The sequence below is a fragment of the Propithecus coquereli genome, unplaced genomic scaffold (genome assembly GCF_000956105.1).
Source record: "Propithecus coquereli isolate 6110/MARCELLA unplaced genomic scaffold, Pcoq_1.0 Scaffold153, whole genome shotgun sequence".
Classification (NCBI taxonomy): domain Eukaryota; kingdom Metazoa; phylum Chordata; class Mammalia; order Primates; family Indriidae; genus Propithecus; species Propithecus coquereli.
In genome coordinates, this window is record NW_012139747.1 from 6,762,691 (window position 1) to 6,787,514 (window position 24,824).

The following is a 24,824-nucleotide window of genomic DNA, read 5'->3' on the forward strand; positions in this document are numbered from 1 at the left end:
ATTTCAATTTATTCAACACATAAATACCATATCAACCATCCTAACATACCTATTTCCATTGTTACCAATCACAGCTTGGCTATTGCAACTCTGGGCACCCCTCCTAACAAATCTGGCCTCTTCCTAATTATTATCTCCCTCTCATTTCCTAATTTGACCTTCCCCAGTTCTACTTAAGCTTAAATTCTATGACTTAACTCACATGACATACCTCAATATTTTTGTTCATATGGTTTCTCTACTTGGAATATTTTTCCTGTACTAATCCAAATACCACCCAATCCTCACAGGATTGCTCGTGTCCCATGTCTTCCAAGAAACCTTCCCTACCCTTCCTAGCAACTGCTGAACTTTCCTGTGTAGCTCAGAGTCCCTTCTATCTCTATTACTCATCTTGATTCACCTTTTTACAACAATGTCTTAAGCCTGACCCACTTTAAGAATTGCCTCCTCCGTAAAACCTGCCCTGAACTCTTGATCTTCCCCAACAAATATGCTCCTCCTCTAGTCTTTCCCATCTTGGTAAATGGCACATCCACCTACTCAGTTGGTCAAGCCAGAAAACTGGATGCCATCCTTCCCTTAAAGTCTCATCCACCCTTCCAATCACATTTCCAACTTCTGTTCATTCTTTCTTTGAAACTGATATCACTCCTGCCTACTTTTCTTTATCTTCACTGAAGGCCAACCCGTGACCATCTCATCCTAAAACCACAGCAAGAGCCTTCTAAAGTGATCTCCTCATTTCTGCTTTTGCTTCTTTTCTAATCTTTCTCCAGAAAGATCACTCCAGAGTGATCTTTTAAATATGTAAAACCCTTTGTTGTCTTCCCACAGTATTTAGAATCCAATCTAAAATCTCTACCAAGGCTAGGAAGGTTCTGCATGATCTTGGCTCCTGTATTCTACAACTTCATCATACTCTCTCCCTAGTTCACCACTCTCTTGCCATACTTTGAGCTATAACTAGACAAGGTCTTTCCTGATCCCTTTAAATGAGCAGCAAGAACAGACTCATACACATTTTCCAGTTCGCACCATAGAAATAGCCTTTACTCCCTGATTCTGTTAGATTAAAAACTTACCTTATGCCCCTAAATTCTCTCGTAACACTTTATTTTTACTTATGTCATTTGTCGCAAATTGACATGACATACTTATTTGTTTAATGTCTGTCTGCTCTATGAGACTGCAAGCTCCACAAGGACTACGTCAGTTTAAATCTGCACTATAAACCCATTATGTAGAACAATGTCTGGCACACAGCAGATGCTCCATAAATATGTTAAAGGAATCTTGCCCCTGTACAAACTTCTATTACTGAACTTATCACATTGTTCTATGATTATTTGTTTACATGGCTTCCTTACCAGAAAGTTCTCTTAAAGGCTCTGTGTATCCCTAGGACACACAGCACAGGAGTTCAGTAAATACTTAATAAACTGAATTATTCTGCTAAACTGTAAGCCTCTCAAGAACAGGTACCATGTTTTGTTTATACTTTTGTCATCTACCATGATTATACATATGAGGCACTCAACATAATGTCACTCACTGGCTTGGCAGAAAACTTCACTTCATCCACATGGGCACATCAAAAACAATTTAAATGCCAATTTTGTTTCTATAAAAAGTCCTTGTCATGTATTTTAAGGTTCACTAGTACTCCTGATTTGTGGGAGCAAACATATGGTAGACCAGGGAATTTAAATGAGGATAGCTAAACATTATTTTTCTTATTATTAACAGAATAAAATGCAGACTAACCAATATTCTTATTTCACCTTTCCCTATTACATCGTATAATCCCCCTAACATGTGTAACATCTGATGCAGTGCATAATGTGGGCAAACACTCAAGATCCAATGGGAAGGGACAACTGCAAAGTATTTTTGGATTACTAATGATCAGCAGATAAACCTGCCTTGGGGAGCAATTAGAAGTAGTCATTAGAGGTGGAATCCGATTTCAAGTGTTCTTGGCAATCAGTACTGAGATATCATGAACCTGACAGACCACAGACACATATACAGTCTTGGGCTGGTAGAAATGGGAGTGGGGATGCAGTTAACACCACGTCACAGCATGTTATTCTCAGCCTTAGGACAATTATAAATGCCATATTTGTTTCCCATTCTTTTGAATCCACTAAAAAACCTTACTTACCCTCTAGCATCCATCCCTGCAAGTTGATTATAACCCTAGATTTGCAAAGTATGGGTTCAACCTTCCAGTTTGAGATGGCAAGCCCCTCCCCTTCCTTCAAAGAATCTAAAGTCCACGTGCAACAAAACTAATGCTCTCTCAAGTGACTTCTAGGTAAAAATGTAGAAGAGGTGATATTCACAAGGGGGAAAAGAACCAAAGGAGTGGTTGAAGTAGGAACAGAGAAGATTAATAATTCTCTAAAACGAAAAGGCAAAGCCTTTTTCCTCTCTAAAAGATGAACACTATGGCAGACTGCTGTTCTTCTGGAGACAAAAAACAAAACCCTTTAGAGTCACTTTAGGACCCAAACAAAGAACTCCTTAGAACAACAGGGCTCTTGCTGGTCCCAACATCTCTCTCAAAACAAGAACACAGCTAACAAAAGGGTGGTACAGTCTGTAGGAATCAGAGTGTGGTAGGACAAAGCCTCCTGCATGAGATGCTGGACTTCAGATGATAAGGGGGTTAGAAGCAGGTTTGTGGAGCATAGTAACATTTACAATATCATCCCATGGCACCAGAGGTGTTTTACTAAAGGAAACCAAATGCAGCGTACCTTTAAGTACTACATTACCACAGGCTAAAAAGAAACCAAACAGTGGTTAAACAAATTTCGGCACTGGAGTTCGTAAACTGAAGGCGTGTTGCGAACACAACTAAAATTCTGCTGTAAATTTCTCATCTATTCAGCAGGGGGTAGGGGGCAGGCAAATGCTCTTTCTCTTGAGAGGAATATAGTCACATCATTGGGAAACATTCGAGGTAAGGAAAGCATGGGTGAAAGGAGAAACAATGGCTCTGATGGCAAGTGATGTGCTTCTGGTAGAATGCTTCTCTTCCTGAGGACTAAAGGGGTGTGAAGAGCACTAGGCATTTGAGAGCCTACATAGTAAGAACTGATAGATGATCATCTTGGAAGATTTTGACGGACTTTGAGCTTTTCTTCAGAAACAGACTGAAACGTCAGGTCCAGCACGGTGTTCTTTGGCCTTGGCTGTATAGAAGGTCAGGGAGGAAGGCCCCTGTCTTTTTCTTTCTTTTCTGAAGAGGTCAGCATCTCCTTTCTTCCTTTCTGCTCACTGGAATATTTTCCTTGGGAGGGCCAGACTTTTTTTGACCCTGAAAAAAATCCTTCATCAATTCTCCAAACTTCTGTCACAGATACACTATCCACAAATATCATTATCTAAATGGCTGGCTCCTGTGTGATGTTGATCCCCCACCACGATGGTTCCATGCTACTGTTAGAAATAGAGACAACGGACGTGTGTAGAATTTTGCCAGTAGGTGCAGGTAGGATGTGGGGTGTAGTGAGATATCACATCTCACAGATCCGAATTTTTTAAGTGCCCATGCTTCTCCTTAGGAAGCATGCTGATGATTTTCTCAAGTGCAAATATGACTTTTCTGTTGGCAGAGTGGTACTTGCTGAGAACTGACGATTCTTCTTCATGTGTTAGTGCAGAGGTAATCACAACCTGGAATCTTTAACTGTGAGGCCAAGCTACAGCTAAGGCTGTCTCACAACCAAGGAGCAAGCAGTTATCAAAGGAGTTAAGGCCCTTGTGGATAAGTGGAAAGCGTCTCAGGTCACGTGTAAACTTGTTTACAGCCAGGTTATTTCTGATAAGCCAATCCCCAATTACTTTCATGAAAGAGATACCAGGCTTAACATCCTTCACAAGTTATTATGGGGAAGATCCTCGGCAGAGCTTTGGATGTAGACAAGTTAATTCTATTTGTTCTTCTTTAGGTCATATGGAAATACAGTCTTCTAATACTTGAAGGCCACGGCTGCATAAGGGTATGGTCCAAGATCGAGATTGCCAAGGTGTTGAGCTGAAGATGATAATTGAGACATCTAAGGTACAACCAGAATCATGATTCCAGCTTTGAAGAAGGACCAATGCCTAGTTATCAATGCTAGACAACTTGCATGGTAACTATGTAATGTACTCAAAGGAGTCCAGTGAAGAGGCCTGAGTTTAAATGATTAGAATTCAGGATGAAACGGTGATCCAGGGTAGGGATCCCTCATGCAGAGTTCTGTGATTGGCTGGGCCAGTATTGTCAGAATTATACAATGACAGCTGGAATCATTAGGGAGGCACATTACTGAACAGAGCAAAGCCAGCAGAACTGTGGTTTACAGAAATACTCGAAGAGGTGATACTCCTGTGAAAACTCCCAAAGATACCCAGGTGTTTTGACACTTAAGGTTAAAGTCCACCAAAACAAGGCGTTAGGAAGCTCTTGCCAGCATGCTTAAAACCAATATTCTTACTAAAAGTAGAAAGCACTGAAGTAGAGGTACAACTTAAGGAAATATTCGCCATTAGGTACAGTGCTTTCTCTCCCTGTGAACAATGCATCCTTTATGGCTGGTAACATATAAAATGATTAAGGCGTCAAATGAAGGCAGTTTGTTGTTGTCAATATACTGGTACATTTGGAATTACCTCAAGGGTTTGACTGGAAGCATGCACCCAAAGAAAGAGATACCCTCAGAGAAATGATTTACCCCCTCTAGCATACCCCACTCACCCATCTTGCCTACTCTTTGCATTTTATCTCTGTCTTATTGGTATACCTTAAGACATAATGCATGATCAGGGCAATGATCAAAATTTTATTATTAGTACTCTATTTTGAAAAAAATGTTTGTCTAGTTTTTTTTTTTTTTTAAAGGTAAAAAAGCAGGACTCTTTGCTCAGTTTTCGATGGGGCTCAGAACAGATTTTACTAAATGTGACCATCGTTCTTCCCTGAAGCAAATAAGCGTGACTGTATGGAACTTCATTATGTTAAGTAACATGCTGAGGAACCCAGTCAGGGACATATCACCGAGGGGAAGACTGATTGTTAGTGAGATTTCAATTAGCCTAGCTGTTCCCCCTGTTGTTGTAAATAAAGCAGGAAGTCACTGCCCTATCAACACCCCCTAACAACCTCATTTTAGAATTTATTTCTGAGGAAGGTGATATTTTAAAAGGCATATCTGGTAAGGAACTCATTTTAAAAGGCCCTCTCCAATGTTGTTTGTATGTGGAGTGACTATTGTTAAAAAAAGAAAAAAAAGTGAACAAGTATAAAGCTATTTCTTCCCCTACAGATGAAATTACGGAGTTGCATTTTAGGTTGGGATGAAATTAATCTTTTTAATTTAATGCTCTGGCAATGGCTATATTGGAATCCAACCAGGGGAGTTAGTTATTCCCCACCACTGCAATGTTTGTTGAGTATCTACGATCAACTGGAAATGTTAAAAGCATTTGGTTAAGTATCATTAATAGGATGATATAAAATACCCTTCTCAATTCATAATAGAAACTGGACCGATTATTCTTCAATGTGTTGTTGTTTTTGTTTGTTTGGTTTTGTTGCCTGCAGAAACACACAGACAACATTATCCAGCTATCGCCAGGCATTATGGGGACAACAGAGAAGGGGAGAATTTTACTAGTGGAGTCAGTGGTCTTTTATACAAATTTCCACACTTCTGGTAAGTCACCTAGTCCAAAAACACACACATTAGAGCTCTTTGGAAATTGGATACACACCACATTTCCTTTCAAGCCATTTGGCAACTACAGTCTCTAATGGGAGCTCTGTATTTCTGACCATAGATGCAAACTCTTGGCCACCTGTATTCCATGTATATTGGGACAATGAGGAGCAATACAGATGGGATTGCCCAACAACTGTGGCATGGTTAGATGCAGTCTAATGGAAACAGACATTATATGGAACTGTGGAAGTTCTGCAGGATTCATTTATGTTTTTCAGGATACTGACACATACAAATCAACCAACAGAGTATTCACCTGCAAGCTACAGCCATCTTTATGGTATAAGAGAGAACAGACAGAATACTAATGTACATGCCCACTTCTGCACTAAAAGCAGAGATGGCCAGGGACCTGACAGCTGTGGTGTGGCTGTAGTTGTGGTATGGGATTCAACTCCTTTGTACAAGCAGAGCGGACAGAGAATCCAATGGAAATCAGAAATATTACCTTGCCCCCAGGGTCTGCTCAAACTCTGCAGAGTAGACATATGTAATCTATTGCTGGTAGCTAGAACATACCCTCCCTTCGTACTTCGTATTCAAATAGGTGTATATACACGAAACGCAGAGCAGCCATTCTTTCCTATAAAAAGGTAACAAAATACAGGTCTTTTTTCCCAAAAGCAAAAACAGCTATATGTTTATGTGTAAGTGCTCAGTTAGGTGGGTATATCCTCAAGTGACCTGTGGAGCTACCAGTACAGACTAAGATTCACTGTATGCTGCTCCATTTACTTCACTGTAGGAGATGTAGTTTACTGAGAATGTAGTTTAGGTATTTATTTTTTGTGGAAAACTGGCATTTTCACTTAGGGGCAAAGGCAAAATCCATAATCCACTTGGGCCGTGAACAGACACGGATATGAAATATATCCTATCTGTCTGCATTCCATATAAAACTGCACACACTGCATCCACTTGTGCTGTCATGAGGCCAGCACACTTGGATACAATATCCTCATCTCTGGTATAAATGCCAACATTAATAAAGTTCTTCTTTGCGAGATGGGACCACTTTAACATGTATCTCCAGGGGACATACCAGGAATACTTTTGTATATACTGGAAGGAAGAATACACTGGGAAAACACCCTCTATTTCCAGGAAAGCTAAGAAAAAGGGAGACTTTTGAGAGGTGACGTGTTTTTGCCCTTTTTATTTCCCCTCAAACAAGTAACCCAAGCATGCGAGCAAACAGGGGATCTGCAGCACAGGCACAGCAGCAATCTCTCAGGCAGCACTTTCCGTAAACCTGGGTTAACATCTGGACCGGCAGCCATTTGGAATGAAGAGTCGAATCTCTGCTGCCTGCTGCAGTGCAGCATGGCATACACCAACGACCCTGGGGCACTCCTTCTGTTCTGGAGGCTCCCATTGACACGTGAGCTGGGGACAGATAGAGGTTTATCCTCTTCCAATTGCTTGCAACTCATGCTGCAAGCTGAACTTGCTGGATTTGCCACCGAAAACACAAAGCTTCCTCTGCATCTCCTGATGCATGTTTTAAAAAAGCAGCAAGGCCCTTCACACAAGGTTCATGTTCTTACTGTTTGCTTGAGCGTTTCTGATTTGTTGGGGGGAAGAAAAGACCCTTGATGTACGAAGTTGGGCTTAACTCCCCAGAGCCCAACTCTCCCAAGGTAACTCACTGCTTCAGGGTACTTTACCTTCGTGTGGGGCTGGGTCTTGATGGAGCCGTATTCATATTTCTTCTTTCCGCTGCCTTATTAATATCTGAAAAGAATAATCAACCCATCTGTTCAATGCTACGGAATAAAAACAAGATCATCAGCACATTTTAAATGAAAGCAACAACAAAAAAACTACAATGACAACCAGATGGTGTAAGAAAATCCATTCGGCAGAGACACACTGTCACTGGGGCAATTTTTATTATTAAGTTAAGGCAGTACATTATCATGGCTTGGTAAGGAATGTCCCTTGGTTTTCTAGCCATCACATAATTTGTGTAAAACTAATTACGTCAATGCTTTAATACTCGCCCCCTCCAAAAGGGGGAAAATGCTGTTTTCTAAACTCTTGGAGAGCCAGCTTAAGATTCTTTTTATGGGGAAAAAAAATGGGGAAAAGATAAGGAGAATTTAAAAAACAGAAGAGCAAAGGCAAATAATTCTATTTTATGTTACTAAGAAGTAACAGCTGGATTCCATTGTCTTAAAACTTTCAATATTCCATGAAGTGGGGGCCTCCTTTTAGTGTGTCTTGTGTGGCACTCCATTGGCTAAATCTTCCAGAATAAGATGCAGAAAGAAAATTAATTTTTTTTTAAATAAACAAAGAATATGACCTGGTAACATCTACAATCTTCATTGATAAATACCTAAGAATAAGAATAGGCATTTCGTTTAGTAGGGTCGTTAGGTAATAAAACCCTCCTCCTAAGAAGTTTTCATTAGAGAAGACTGGCATATACAACTAGATAAGGAAGAATAGTGGAATCACACAAGCTTATAGAAAAGCCAATTTGTGAAGTTAAAGCATGCTTTGTTAAAACCAAAACATACCCGCTTTACGAAACTGAAGTGAATAATAAAAACACCATGTATTAAGAAATCTGTGTGCAAAAATAGTACCTGACAATTTCTACATGATTTGAAGATATACATTAAAAATTTCATACTTCAGATGAATAGAGAAATAGAACTGCTTTCTGCTATAGTTTTGTTCCTCTTATTCCATATTAAGGAATTAATAGTGTATCTAATGACATTAAATGGTATGAAGTACTCACATAATTAGAGTGCTTTAAAATAGTAATTATATATTTAAACAATCCCAACCAGATTCCTATCACATGAAAGATCACAGCAGTAACAAGAAGAAACTTAGAGGTCTGGTATAGACTTTACCCTGCTATGCTGCCGATTTTTTATAGTTCCTGTTGAAGTAAGAATGATCTTCAATTCCATTTTAAATGGAAAGTCTGTATTATGCCTAGAAGAATGGGTTTTGATAAAACTGAAGACAACATATATCTAAATAGAGAAGTATATCCTACTTAAATTGCTTCTTACCTTTTTAATTAAGCAGAGGATATAATCCCTCTATTTTTAAAAAATCAGAAAATATTTCCTTTATAAAACTTAGCCAGTATATCTGACCATAGCTTTGGTACTGCCATGTGGCACTTTCACAATTTACAACTCTTAAACGTTTACAGGCCTTACAGGGAATATCAAATTCTTTTATATGTAATTGTGAAGAATACTAGTTCAGGTTTAGAAGGACTTAATAATGACCTAGTCTGCTCACTTAGTGTATACCACTTGCTAATATAGAGTGGCTATGATTCAGAGAGAAATGTAGTATCTTTGATTATTTAAGTAGTTTTCAAAGTGTCTCTGGAATACACTGGGTGTGTATTAAGATTTCTTTTAAATAAGTAACCACAACTTCAGCAGGACTCCATATATTTAATGGTCTCATGAATAAAGAAAACTCATCTAAACACTGACTAGATCTGGCAAACATTTAGGTGAGAGTACAGAACAAATGGTACTTCTTTAATTGATAAGTTTCTATTGCCATAATTTGCCCTCTACATATGAAAAGGAATATTATATAACTATATCCAGTTCTATGAGTATCTACATACAGGACTGGGGAGACCAAAGTATTCCTTTGGGGCAAAACTGGTTCCAGTTAGAATGAAAGATATAAATATTTTACTTGGAAGTTGGTGAAATCTTTTTGCAACTCTTTGAAGGACTATATAAAGTTGTGGTCCCTAACCCCGAGGCCGTTAGGGACAGCCTGGGTCACAGAGCTGCCCCCCACCATGGAAAAATTGTCTTCCATGAAACTCAAGATGGGGTGGCACAGCAGGAGATGAGTGGCAGAGAGAGCTCAGCTCAGCTCCCCATCCGCTCACATCACTGCCTGAACTCCGCCCCCCCACCGTGACCATGGAAAAATTGTCTTCCATGAAACCAGTCCCTGGTGCCAAAAAGGTCAGACAACTGCTGATTTAAAGAACATTCACAATTATATCTTTACATTTTGACTGTAATTTGTCTCCTAGTATTTATTCTCATTGAGTAGTCCAAAGCAATTATATTTGGGTGGCATGGGACACTTCTTCTGCAAAAAGGAAAATTTTTAGACCATTTTCTTAATTTTACAGTTAGCAAACTTTTAGCGTGGTATGTCAAGTGTTTGTTTATTTACCACTATCTATGTTTTTTAAGCTTCTATCTTGGCTGAGATATGGAGAAAATGAGACCTGGAAATTTCTGATAAAAGTCTCATTTCTATTCAATAGAATTGTTCAGGTTGGGGAGTTTTCAGTGACAGTTGTGAAAACACAACCACCAACATAACCATTAATCTCCATACACCCCCAACATTTTAACACGTGCATCAGAACTTTTGGAAAATCTGTAAGTTCATAAATGCAAGAGTAGAGAAGCTACCGAAAGTACAAATAACTTCAGGGAGCTCATCACAGAAGAGCAAAGATTTAAGGAGGCAAGAAAAATCCTGCCCATTCTAATACTTTGTCACATAATTTGCAAATCTGTCAATTGGAGGTAGGAGGTTCATTTAAACAAGTTTTTCTTTTCTTTGATAATGCAAATATTGGGACTGGTAAAGGGGCTCTTGTATTAACTAGTTCAATCAGATTATTTTCCTCCTAAATCCTTATACAGATGTAAAATCAACATTAAGAAAATAAAAATGATATTAATTAATGTAAAGGAGAAGAGAAAAAAGTAGAAAGACAATTTGGAGCTTTTTCTGGACATTAGATGGGAAACCATGATTGGAGAGACGTTGACACAAGGGCAGTGGCAATTTGGAAGTCTCTTTCAGGGAACGATGGAATGCCTCGTCTGCATGGAAAAGAGTCTTAGTATCTTCTCCACTTCAGCTTGGTGGCACTTCTATATTTTGTTAATTATATTAGCAATATGAATGCCATTCAAAATCATCATAATCACCATGAGGTGCTTAACCTTGGCCTAAATATCTATAATTTCCAAGTGGTCTTCTGGAAACAGTTAAAAGCACTTCTCAGTTAAGAATTTTTAGACAAGAAAAACAGCACCAACTCAATGCACTTACATAAAAGGAAAAAACTGGAAAATAATCTAGGAAACATGCAGGAAGTGGGAGAGCCATTTTAAACCACAGAAGAATGGAGTGAAGAACTCCCAAAGAAAGATACAATATCTAATCTACAATTTTATTTTAGACTAATATGCCAGACAGGGTTCACACAATGGTCCTTGAATGTTATAAATAAAAATGCATGTTTCATTCATAGTACCAAGAACTGTTTTGCTCTACCTATTTTTTAATTGTAATAAGATAGATAACTCTTTTCACCTTAAAACCAATTTTTATACTTCACAGGCTACAGCAATAGAAATCAATGAGGACTAGAAATAACAAGAGCAGTGTTAAAATTTATAGGAGGCTATCGGTTTGGACTGAGGTCCTGCAGAAGGTACAACAGACCAAACCAAAATGGACTTACACATGCTGAAGTTCCATACCACCAAGATAAAACCAAAATCTTTATATGACCTTCTGAGAAATCAGGAGATAGAGACAGTAGCCAAATCCCCAAACCGGCCAGTTTTAGCTGGCATGATAAGGAAGTCCCCTTCACTTTACCCTTTACAAGAAAAGTAACTTTGAAATGACCAATCCACTTTTTTTCTTTGTTTCTGCTTTCTTCAGCCCACTTTTCTGTCTATAAAGCCAACCTTCTCCACTAAACTCATCAGAACACTCATTTTATTTTATAGAATGAGGTGTTGTTGCCTGATTCTAGAATTACCAATACAAGCTAATTAAAGTCTTTAAACTAAATTTGTTGTAATTTTGTCTTTTGACAGCAATGAACCACAATGCTTACTGACAGTATCACCATTGGCTTGAAAGAATCCAGAAGCCCACATACAATTTTAATAACTGATTACAAATGAAATAAAACTCCCTAAAAGGCTTAGCTAAAAACCAACTAACAATCAGGAATTACCAAAATGGAATTACATGCTGATAAAGATAATGCCACTTGGAAAACCATACTGACAAGGCAGCAGATATCACACATTAAATCCTCTAGACTGGGAGGGGAAATGACAGGACTTCTCACTAAATTATATTTATGAAGAGACTTTGATGATACATTGTAACATCAGGGATACTGTAATGAGTTACAGGGATAAGAGAATGCTATGCTTGCTCTGTTTCTAAATCAACCCTTTAAGCTCATTTTGAATACTACACATTTCATCATATTTGATTATCTCCTTAATCCTCTAATTAAAATAATTATTATCTTTAACTAATACAGTTAATACAGAATATTATTCCTGGGAACAGGAATGGAGGAAATAATAACTTATATTTACAAAATGCTTACTTTGTACCCAAGCCTGTAAAAGAACATTATGTGAATATTTCATTCAATCCTTTTACAACTCTTGAAGTACTATTATGATTTCTGTTTTGCAAATGAGGAAATGTGAGGTTTAGAGTAAGTGACTAATCTGAGAGGCCACATGATTATCAAGAGGCAGAGCTGAGACTCAGATCCAGGTCTTTCTCACACCAAAGTGTTTCAACATTATGCTATGCTGCCTCCAACAGGGAGTGGAAAGTTTCCATTTAGAACGCTCTTGCTAGGAACTCCCTGATCAAATGCTGATAAAAAATGGAGGGCCCAGTCTATATTAGACACTCCATTGTTTAAATGCCCCAGAGACACCTGACAGGGCAGGGCCTACTTATTCAATTACCACTCCAATTTCTATCACCTCAAACTACAATGTTTCTGGGTTTTGCCACTGCATTCTTTTCACTTCAATTCTTCAGACAAAAACTCACTATTGACAATTTCCTGCCCTTCTTAATTTTCACTCTTTGAAGAAAAGAGTACTTGGCTGGGGATCAGCAAATTTGACTTGTAGTCCTACTTTGGAGAATTTAGTCAAGTCACTTGATTTCTCTGGACATATATTTCCTTGATAAAATAGATATTCTGCCTGCATTATCTATGTTGATTCAAGGATAAAAATTAGCTAAGAAAAAAAACTCCCTATTTTGGATCCACAAAGGTTGAGCTAATCTAAACTAGTAAAGTCTGAGCTACAGAAAATTTAAAATAAGATTTAAAACAGGCAAAATTTCGACTAAATTGTACTAGCAGACAGCAAGTAATGAACTTGAAAAGGAAAGCTTATAATTAGTACACTGAACATTTGTCCAGTGTCTACTATGTGTCACACAGATCCTAGGCCTTAGACGTGGAAATGACGAGGCTAAAGGAATTCACTGTTTAATGAAATAGGCATATGCACAGAGATAATTACATTATAATCTAAAGTGAGATTATGGCAGAGGACTAACTTTGTGCGTGTGTGTTGCAGGGGACGAACAGAACAGAGGAGAATGGGAAGAATGCTGCCGGGGGAGGGGAAGGGGAAGGAGGCAGGAAAGGCCTAAAAGTAACATTTAAACTAGATATACACATATATTTTTTTACAAGTGGAAGATGATAGCCAATAAACTAAGTCTGGAGGGATGAGTAGGAGTTTACCAGAAAGACAAAAGTCATTCCAGCAAAGGTAAAGGAATGGTGTGAAGCAGCGGTCTCCAGCCTTTTTGGCACCAGGGACCAGTTTCATGAAGATAATTTTTCCATGGACTTGGGGGGCAGGGTGGGAAGCAGAGCTCAGGCAGTGATGTGAGTGATGGGGGGAGTGGCTGTAAATACAGATGAAGCTTCCCTCACTTGCCATCAGCTTACCTCCTGCTGTGTGGCCTGGTTCCTAACAGGCCATGGACCAGTACTAGTCCTTGGCCCAGGGGTTGAAGGATATACCTTAGAAAAACTACAGTAAGTTTAGTGTTGGGGACATAGGGATAGGAGGAAGAAAAGAGAGAGGAATGACAGATTAAGCCAGAGTTAAACTAGATCCAGATTACAAAAAACTTAACTACAGAAAAAGAAGAAGCTAGTGGCAAGAGGGCCTGTTAGGAGGCTATGAACTGAACTACCACAAAGAAAAGTCTCAGTGAAGCCAAATTAATGAAGCTTTACTGCATGTATATTATCCCAAAAAGGGGGGAGGGAGTATTTAAACCTAAGACATTAAAAATATTGTCCACTATAGCAATGCTATTGAAGGATCATTGGTTTGACACTGAAGGGAACAGGTGGGGAGAAAATACTTAAAAGGTCATGACTTTACTATCAATAAAGAGATATAAAACGGACTGATGGACACAGGAATCAGTAATCAATAGCCACCAATCTATTAGTTCAATCCATTGTTCAGGAAGAAAACAGACAACAAACTATCCTTCTTCTTCTTCTTCTTCTTCTTCTTCTTCTTTTAAATATCTAGCATCAACAGCCATGGAACCTTCATTTTTTTTATACATTTAAAAAATTTGTACTAAGAAACATACATAAAATTCATCATCTTAACCATTTTTAAGCATACAGTAGTATCAAATACATTCACTGTTGTGCAAGAGATCTCCATAACTTTTTCATCTTGCAAAACTGAAACTCTATATCCATTAAATAACTCCTCTTTCCTCCCCTCATTCACATATATGTGTGTACATATGTTCTTCGATCCCTACATTTCTTTAATGAAGATACATCAGCACTACCTGGAAAGATAGTAAAAATCAAAACCCTGTTTCGAACTTTTAGAATCTGAGAACTGAGCCTAGGAATCTGTATTTTAACAAGTTTCTCGAGTGATTCTTGGCAGGTATTTGGGAACTACTATTCTAGTATCTATTTATTCCCTTAGCTTATCATAAATCATAATATATACTCAGGGCCTCCATTTAGAAATTATCCCTGAACCCCTGTGTTTAAGCAGTAATAAACCAAAAACATAATCTGTAATAAAGAAAATGTCATGACAATGGTTAAATTTGTAAAAATATAATGTCTGAAAACAATACAAAAAGGATAATCACACTGCTACCTCCAAGGGAAATGAAATAATCAACCCAAGTTTCCAGATTGCCAAGGTTAATAAAAGTAATGTACAATTACAGGGTCAGTGCCCCTCTTGCAAAGGAGGAGTATGCAGTCTACCACTCTCTTCAATTTCATCTGATCATTTTAATAGTATCCTGAAAAGTTCAAGCTTCTTCTTCCAATTATCTAGTTATAAAAAGGCAGGAAAAATACTAAACACTGAGCTTGCCACTTCCTGATAGCATGTTATCTACCTCTCTGCCTAATGAAGGGGAAACTGCCAACCAAAGTTGTCTCTAACTAAATTCTGCAACCAGAGCTGTCAGTAGTTTTGCTGGTAGGGGCTAAAACTGCTTTTTCTTTGAGGAATTTTATTTTCATATCTAAAAGCAACTCTTTGCAAAAAGAGAAAAATGGCCACACATAATTTCACATCCACATCGCTAAAAACAAAGTGGAACAAATCTAAAGTTTATCAGCAGACCATGGAATCTTGGTAGATCTGCTTTCTTTTTTGTCAAGAAGGTGAAAGCATCCTACTGATGTGAATGAAAGGAACTGAAATACTGAAAGCTCCATATATATTTTTTTTATATACACACTTTACAATTTTTATTTTATTTATTAATTTTTTGCTTTGTTGCCCAGGCTAGAGGGCAATGGCACAATCATAGTTCACTGCAACCTCAAACTCCTGGGCTCAAGCGATCCTTCTGGCTCAGCCTCCCAAATAGCTAGGACGATAGGTGTGTGCCACCACGCCTGGCTAATTTTTAAATTTTTTTGTAGCGAAGCGATCTCACTGTTTCCCAGGCTGGTCTCTAACTTCTGGCCTCAAGCAATCCTCCCACCTTAGCCTCCCAAAGTGCTGAGATTACAGGCGTGAGCCACCCTGTCCAGGTAAAAACTCCACAATATTCTAACTATTCCTATTAACTCTAGCCCAAACTATGAAAATAAAAAAAACCTTATAGTTAAGGTCTTGCTTAAAACTAACTCATTAGGCCGGGCGCGGTGGCTCATGCCTGTAATCCTAGCTCTCTGGGAGGCCGAGGTGGGAGGATCGTTTGAGCTCAGGAGTTCAAAACCAGCCTGAGCAAGAGCGAGACCCCGTCTCTACTAAAATTAGAAAGAAATTAATTGGACAACTAAAAATATATAGAAAAAATTAGCCAGGCATGGTGGCGCATGCCTGTAGTCCTGGCTACTCGGGAGGCTGAGGCAGGAGGATTGCTTGAGCCCAGGAGTTTGAGGTTGCTGTGAGCTAGGATGATGCCACGGCACTCTAGCCCGGGCAACACAGTGAGACTCTGTCTCAAAAAAAAAAAAACAAACAAACAAACAAAAAAAAAACTAACTCATTAATGTAAACTCAACCATAAACCAGAGTTGTCAACTCCAATTAGTAATCTGGGATATGACTAGATAAACACTAGAATCTGTTTCAACTTTCTATTTCTAGTGAAAACTCATTTTCTGAGGTACTAAATCAAGGATTCTCAAACTTTAATGCACATAAAAACTTCCAGGGTGGTTCCTGAAAGGCAGATTATCTGGACCCCCATCTCTAGAGACTGGTTAGTTGGGAGTGGGGGACAGGAAACTGCATTGAAGAATCTGTATTTCCAAGAAACTGTTCTGGTGACTCTGATGCAGTTTTTTGGGGACAGATTTTGATAAATGCTGTCCTTAAGGTAAGTTTCCTAAAGGCTGCAAAAGGTTCAAAGTTTTACATTTATAGTGGTAAGTTTTCTGAAAATCATGTTTTCTTAGTTTTTTTTTGGGATATCGAAAATAATTTTTGAGAAAAGATTTAAAATAAACTTTTGTATCATCTCTGACTCTAAACACATGTTATTGCTATGTCAATCTCCAACTGCATAATTAAATGTAGTCAAAGACAAATAACTAATAATTCAAAATTCTCAGAATCTTGCCCACTAGCTGCAGGACGAACCTGATCTTCAGAAATCCAATCATTCCAGATCCAAACCAGGGCCCACTTAAGATATTTTATTGAGCTAAACATATAAGACATTGTTCTGTAATGCAACTTAAGATACACTGATCCTTGACTGAAGTTGCCTGGTTTTTATACAGGTCAGCAACAATGTTTTGAACATGAAATAAAGGGAAAAGAATCCTATGGTCTGGAAAAGTTCTGATTCTTATGAGTGGAATTATTTTCTTAACATAAAATTGGTCCAGTTGACCTATTATCTCTTTTTTTAAGTGATAGAATAAAGAATGAAAATGACCATTTCTATAAATATTCATATCTGGTGATAATAAAACCACCATTTAAAAAGCAGCAGGCATGCTGGTATTATATATTTAGCTGTCAGCATACTTCATATTTCCCTAACGTGCTGCTGCTTCAGACAGTGGCCTTACCCAAATCCTTTCATTAATGCCTCTCATTAATGAGAGTAACAAAGAGGATAATTTTGTTGGTCACTGCCCTTTTAACTTCTAAACAGTTTTACTTTAACTCTGCTTAAGCAAAATAGCCTAGACAAATGTATATGCTATTCACAGGACAAATATTTTGGCACAAAAAAGCTGACACTGAGCTTTAAAAGCACTTGTCTCAAAAACACATGATGCCGGGCGCGGTGGCTCACGCCTGTAACCCTAGCACTCAGGGAGGCCGAGGCAGGCGGATCGTTTGAACTCAGGAGTTCGAAACCAGCCTGCGCAAGAGCAAGACCCCATCTCTACCAAAAAAAAATAGAAAGAAATTAACTGGACGCTAAAAATATATAGAAAAAAAAGTTAGCCGGGCATGGTGGCGCATGCCTGTAGTCCCAGCTACTTGGGAGGCTGAGGCAGTAGGATTGCTTGAGCCCAGGAGTTTGAGGTTGCTGTGAGCTAGGCTGACGCCACGGCACTCTAGCCTGGGCAACAGAGCAAGACACTGTCTCAAACAAACAAACAAACAAAACCACATGATAATCATTAATGAACCATAGGTACAGAGAGGAAACAATGTAGTAGAAAGAATAGTCAGTTTTGGGGAACACTATTACCTCAAGTTTTTCGTGGGAGGATAGTGGGAGAAAGGCATAATGATTTCTTCCTCTCCTGGACGCGTACACTGCATATGTTTAGCATGTAAATGTCTCTGAGAAATTCTGGAGTAGAGACACCATTGTACTTCAACATTTCTCAATTTTGCTTGGGAAATGTTGAGGTACACATGATCTGTTATCTCTAATAATATCCTGAATATGTTCTACTAAATATGCGATCTTGGGTAAGAAACCTAACTTCTTTGAGCCACTGTTTCCTTCTATGCATAAAAGATACAACACCATTTTATCTATCTCACAAGATGATCGGCAGGATCAAATGAGTTAGTATTTACCACATGCACTGCTAGCTGCATGTTATCAGTACTACTAAGAGTAACAGTGGGTTTAGGAATAGTGGGTTTCAACTCATGTGAGGAGTCGAAAACAAGAGAACAATGTAAAACGAAGGGAAGGAAAGTTAAATATATTTCCTCTGAAGATTTTCCATTCTTAACACACTGACTGCCACACTAGGAAAAAAGATTTTTTTCCTTGGGGCCACAGTGTTTTATTATGAAAATGAGTAAAAACTTGGAAAACAAAATAACCCTTTCTAATTTAATAAAAAATTTGCTTTTTTTTAAAATTGTTTTCTGTGTGTGAGTTATATGCAACTTGAAAAACAGTTCACTCGGGTCCCAAGGTAAAGAGACGTGTGAGTCACATACGCTTCACAAGGCCTCGGGCTCAAAACTAGCATGAGTTAAACACAACTCACATGGCAGTTAATGTGTTAAAAGCACAAGTAAATTCCAATAATTCTCACAGTAGTAAAAAACTATACAATGGCACTGCCATCTGCAGGCCAGAGACATGGACTGCTTGCAATGGTTGTTTAAAGTTTCAAACCATTAAACCTTTCCTCATCAAGACTTCTAAAGCCTTTCCAAAAGATGTTTAGTCTTAGCTTTTGAGCACTGGTAGATGAGGCTCCATTTGCTGGAGTTCTGGAACTGACTCGTGGGTAAAATCAAACTCTCATTTCTTCTCTAAACAGGACTGCTGCTTACAAATTTGAAGAAAATGACTTTAGCCTTACGTGGATCCCACATTGGGATCACACCAAGGTAACCCCAAAGAAATATGGATTTTGTTTTAAACAAAGGAGAATTTTTTTTTTTACACAGCCTTTGGGGGAGACGGGGAAACTTGAATGGCCTGAGCTGACTTTTCTGAGTTTCCTTTCAATGAATTAAAGCCGCTCCTACACTCACATAAACAGAGATTATGAACAGACTATTAATTTACAAATAATTTGTCAATGCTTCCTTTAAAGTGTGGTGTTCACAGGCATGCAACATTAAGCAAGCTAAACCCAGAAAAGTTCCTGGCAATATGAGTTCTCTAGTACATCCTACAGGGAAAATCAGTGTTTCTACATTAAGTTTTAGGTTAAGAGAATGTGTCAGAAGTTTCAAAGAACACCTGGAGGGTGACAGATGAGCTAAAGGAAAGGTAAACCAGAATAAAGGAAGAATTTGATGTTAACAAATAGCCAAATGATTTCTAATATCCACAATGCAAAATGTGGGCTTTACCGGTTCCAGAAAAGTCGGCACAAAGTTAGTTTTCACACCCAGATTGACTCATAAAGAAAACATTAACTCTAGAGTTGTCAAAACCCAAAAAGCTCCACCAGCATTTGCAGAAACATCTATTTGTGAGCCATCAGGTGGCTACCACATCACAACACCATAAAAAAACTGAAGAGGCGCACCAGGGGCACTGGAGCAGACTGCTCCTGCAGTTCAGAACAGTCCACAGTAAGAAAACCTATAATATTACCATCCCCAAAGATCCCAGGGCATCTCGTGGAAGCTGCTAAGCCTCAGGGGAAAATTCTGTGCATACAGTGAAAGTCAGGACCACAATTAACCCAGTACTCTTAGGGCAGCGTTTCCCCAAGTGTGGAACGCAGAATAATTTCAGGAGGAATAAGGACGCACTGTTTATTTTAATAGACAGGTATTTATTTTTTACAAGCATTAGAAAAATAACTGGCTTCCCATTATCTGGTTTGTGACTGAAGTTTCCGCCTTAAATGTATTTAAGAAGGAGAAAAAAGAGTTTAAATAAAGAAAATTAACATTTGGTAAACAGCAGTACAGATGGTACGCGGACATAGAAGTGCAACGCGAGACTGAAATCTGGGGAACGCCGTCCTAAGAAAAGCCCCCTGTGCGCTGTCGGAAGGGGAAAGTGCCCAGCCTCAGGGGGCTGGAAAGCCAGCTGGTTCGGAAGCTGGTTCTGTTGCGAATTGCCGGGGTAACCTCGGGCACAGTGTCTCTCCCCGCTCTCGGGGCCCGGGATCCGCGTTTATAAAATGGGTGGGGTGTCACACGACAAGGAGACGCCTCGCGGATGTAGTCCGGGCCCGCGAGGCAGCGGCGGCGGGGGACAGCGCTCCGGACGCCGCACGGCGCTGCACGCCCGGAGAACGCCCGGAGAGACGGGCCGTCTCGGCCCAGGTTCGAATCCCGACTGCGCCATCGACTCGCTGAGCACCCGCAGGCGAGCGACTCCGCCGTTTCGAGAAGGGAGCGCGCGGGGTGTGCGACCCGACCCGACCGGACAGAGAAACCTCGAAGACTCTTATCGACGGCTCGTGCACAAACAAGCGGCTGCACCGAGGCGCCGCCGACTTCAGTCCACCACAGGCCGCCCCGGCGCCGGAGCCTGGGCCTGACGGGAGCCTGGGGCGGCGGCGCCCCGCACCGGGCATGCGCAGCCCCGCGCGCACCCGGAGAGGAGCGGAGGCCGCGGCCGCGCGTCGAACGGGCCCTCCCGCCTCGGCCTCCCAGTCCGGCCCGGGCCCCCCCACCACAACCGCCTGCCCGTCAGCCGCACGCCTCAGCGGACGGCCACCGCTTCCCGGCACTCACCGCTACCAGAGCAGCGGGCTCCCGGCCGCTCCTTCGCCTCAGGCCCGCCGCTGCCGCCTCCCCGTCAGCCCACCTGCCCGCCGTAGGACAAAGGCGCCACCAACCGACCGGCGCGGGCACGAGGCAATGGCGGCCAGGCGGAGAGTGAAGATGGGGGCAGAGGGCGCGCACGCAGCGGCAGGCGCGGCAGTGTCGCAATGGCGCGCGGGTTTACGGTAGAGTGTCGATCTCCTTGGCAATGAGGGCGGGGAAGTGGCTCTCTGGTGGCGGTTGAGAACGCCAGAGGTTGCCTAGTAACGGCGTCCTCGGCTGAGATCGGGCCCCACGCCTGGTCACCCTCCTCCCAGAAGGACTTCAGTCAAGCCGTTCCTTCTGTTTTCAGAGCGCATTCCCTCCTTCCTAACTGTGGAAATAGAACATTTAAATCCCCACATACTTCGATTTAGTCTTGCATAAAACGCAAAACCAAAAATCCAAATACCTATAGATGTGTATATTGGAGAATAGTATTTACAGTCCTGTAACCTCTGATCACAAAGAACAAAGAGCAGAAAGGTGGAGAAAATGTTTTATTTGAATTTACATTTAAATAGGCTGTGTACTCTATTAGTTTCACTGACAAGAGGCAAAAGGCTTCTGGTGATATAGTCACAGGTTCTCCTTGAGTTATTTATTTCTTCCTAGAATATTCATTCAACGTCAAAAACAAATTTCCCAGAATGTAACTGTCAACCGTGAAGCATGTAAAATGTTGTATTGTTCATTTACTCTATAGAATATATTTGTCACAGGGAATGGAATTCACTCACACAATTGTAAATACACTCTATTAATCACAGCCATAGCTATATGAATCATGTACTCTTTTATTAGTTAGGAAAATCCTCAGATCCCGTGGGGTCTATTTTTCTCCTTGTGAATAGTGCATGCTAGGGAAAAATGTGGCTGTGGAATTTAAACACTATGAGAAGCCAGGTTCCTTTGATACCTGCTCATATGCTCACTCCAGTCATTTATTCACTGAATATTTATTACACGCCTACCATGTGGCCCTGTGATTTGTTACATACCTGCTTGCCAGGCACTATGATGAGCATATGCAGACCCCTCTCAGTTATCTTGAGAGTATAGTCTAGCAGAAAGATAGAATTAGGCAAATAATCACACTTGGGTGTGTAATTGCAAACAGATATATGCTGTGATGGAAAAAAAATATGAATTCTCAGAGGGCATAACTGGAACCTTAGCTTACTCAAAGGCAAAATAAGTATTACAATTTCTACTTTATAAGATTGTATGAAATTAGAGATAAAGGCACAAAGTCTGTAAAATAATAGGTAACCCACAAATGTTCATTCTTATCCTTTCTTCTCTAAGTCCTAAAACTGAAAATTTAAGAAGAATCACGCTAATTAGATTATTAAGATAACCAAGCATGAGGCAAAATGGTGTTGGTTTTAGGGGTGTATGGCAGTTCCTTAATCCTGCCCTTGAATTGGGTAGTGGACTTAAGCTAGAGGATGTATTCGTTGATTCATTTAGTAAGCATTTAATGAGAGTTTACTATGTGCTTGGTTTTGTGGGGAGTGGGGAATAAGATAAACAAGGTCCTTTTCTTCAGTTAGCTCATAACCTGTTTTAGGGAATACAAGCAATCAACAAATTATAATAATATAATGTATGATGAGTATTTTATGATAGAGGAGCACATTCATTCTATAGGGAGAGATTCTTACATGGAGGCGAGTGCCCAGACCTTGGTGTCTTTCCATTTAGATGTTTGCCTTACGTAATAGGTAACATCTATTGTATGTCTGCCAGGTGCTGAATCCCTTAGGAATATTATCTCATTTAATCCTCACAATGGCCCTATAATATAGGTACTATATTCCTATTTTACAGATGTGGCAACTGAGGCCAGTTAATTAATTTGCTTTTGGTACTACAGAGAGTATTTGGCATGCCCAGACTCAAAGCTATGCAGCCTGGTGCCCAGACATGCTATTTTAACCATAAATGATGCTGTCCTCCAAGATAAGAAGTTCCCTTCCAAGTCAGGGGGTACCTAACTGGTGTACAGCCTCTAACCCATCACTGGTGGGCCCCAAAGTTTGACAAGTGAATAAAAATGAGAGTCTGCTACAATGGAAGCTACCTGATTTCTGTGAGATGGATCTTTGAACTCACTGGGTCTTACAAATTTTTGAAAAGTGGGTTACCCCTTGATGTAGGGGGAGAAAGGTATAACTTAATGTCCAGCCAGTACTAAAGAAAGATTGTATGTTTCCTAGAACGTATGAGGACTTTGCCTCGTGATTTATAGAACAGCCAAGATAGGGCAATGAGCAATTGTACTCGAACAGCAAGCTCTGCGGAGGGAGCAGCATTTGGTACTCAATAAATATATATGGAGTGAAGAAAAATAGTAAGGAAGAAAGGAAGAGTAATCAATACCATATTCAATAGTGGAGGAATTTTTTGAGATATTAATTTGGTTTTACTTTAATCTGGAATTTTTATTATTATTTCAGCTTGCTCGTATCTGGTGAAGGCAGCCATTTCTAGGATAATACAGGAAGTCATTAAAAAGTATCTAGTGGTGGGCTCAGGAATATCCAGGGGAGGGAGGGCCACAGGATCTATGATAAAGGAAATTTGGGTTTTTTTTTAAAGACAAGATTTAGAAAGGAGGACATTTTAAAGACAAGATTACAAGAGGAGAATCAGAAAGTAGGATCAGAAAGCAATCTTGAATAAAATCCTTACATTTCAACAAATTCAGGCCATAATATACCCTCTTAAAATTTCACTTTTGAATTGGTGATGGTGAGCTGGCATAAAGACCTATTCTAAATGCCAACAGCACTAAGATACAGCCTAAAGATTTGCAAAAACACTTTTAGGACTATTTTGTATATCATCTGATACAACCCAGGAGAGGGAAATGTAGTATTTAAGAGTGAGAGCTTTGGTCAAATCAAATCTATGATGGTAGAAGTCAGAATAGAGGTTACCTCTGGGAAAGTGAGGCATAGACTGGGAAGGTGCTTGAAGGAACTTTCTGGGGAGATGGAAATGTTTTATGTCTTGATCCCATGGTGGTTACATGGAATATATACAAAGGTAAACATTTATAGAGTTGTGTCTTTAAGATTGTGTATTTTGCTATGTGTAAGGTATGCATCAATAAAAATTTTAAAAATTTAAATGTTAGAAAAAAAGAATGAAATAAAAATGATTTGGGTTCAAATCTTGGCTCTGTTCTTTAATAGTGATGTGGGTTTTTGTCTTTCATGTATTTAATATTTATTGAGTACCTACTAAAGTTTACTGTGCCAGTTTCGAAGGACATGGTGGTAAACAAGAAAGATGTGATCTGTGCTTTCCCAGAGCTTCACTCAAGACATAGGTACCTGTCTTGGCACCAGACATACAATAATAACACTCTCCTTATGGGGTCATTGTAAGGATTGCATGAGATCATGCATGTAGAGTTCCTGGAATAAAGTAGATGCTCAAAAACAAATAAAGTAACCCAAACATTTTATAGATAACGAGGAACTTGATGGGTTCCTTAACCTAAGGGTTAAGTGACTTGTCTGCAGCTGTGCATTTACTAAGAAGTGTGGTCAGAAGTAGAATTCAGAATGCAAGTCAGTTCAAAGTCCCATCATTGTTCAATATGTATGATATGAAAGCACTTTACATCCTACGCCCTGTAGCTAATATTTTATACAGACACTTAAATAATACCAGAGTTGTCAGAGTTAATAAATAGAAATAAAATAAAATAAAAATTTCAGATAAGCAACAAGTATTTTTTAGTATAAGTATGCCCAGTGCAATACTTTGGACATATTTATACTAAAAAATTATTCATTGTTTTTCTAAAACTCAGATTTAACTACATATCCTGTGTTTCATCTGGCAACTCTACACTGAAGGAATCATTGAAGTTTAAGTAATTGTTTCTGAATTATAAACAAGATTATTTTCTAAAAGATTCATGTAAAGAAAGAGACTTTGAAAAACATTTAGCAATTGAGGTAATTTTTAAAAATCAATTTTTCAATGTTAGACTATTGATTGACTCCTTGTTCCGAAAGTTATGGAA

General features: G+C 39.5%; 1 protein-coding gene across 2 annotated transcripts in view; it reads right to left on the reverse strand.

Annotated features, from left to right (window-relative positions):
* The window catches only part of NCOA5 (nuclear receptor coactivator 5), a 32,001-nt gene extending 11,150 nt beyond the window's left edge, over positions 1-20,851 (reverse strand). Inside the window, exons 1-2 of one of the 2 annotated variants that reach the window (XM_012640474.1) lie at positions 20,711-20,851; positions 7,445-7,511 (exon numbers count right to left, since the gene is read on the reverse strand). In XM_012640474.1, the coding sequence (XP_012495928.1) occupies positions 7,445-7,482 (38 nt within the window). In that variant the 5' untranslated portion in view covers positions 7,483-7,511; positions 20,711-20,851. The remainder of the gene's footprint in view (positions 1-7,444; positions 7,512-20,710) is intronic. The other variant, XM_012640475.1, reaches the window with a different exon arrangement.
* Positions 20,852-24,824: the final 3,973 nt, after the last annotated feature.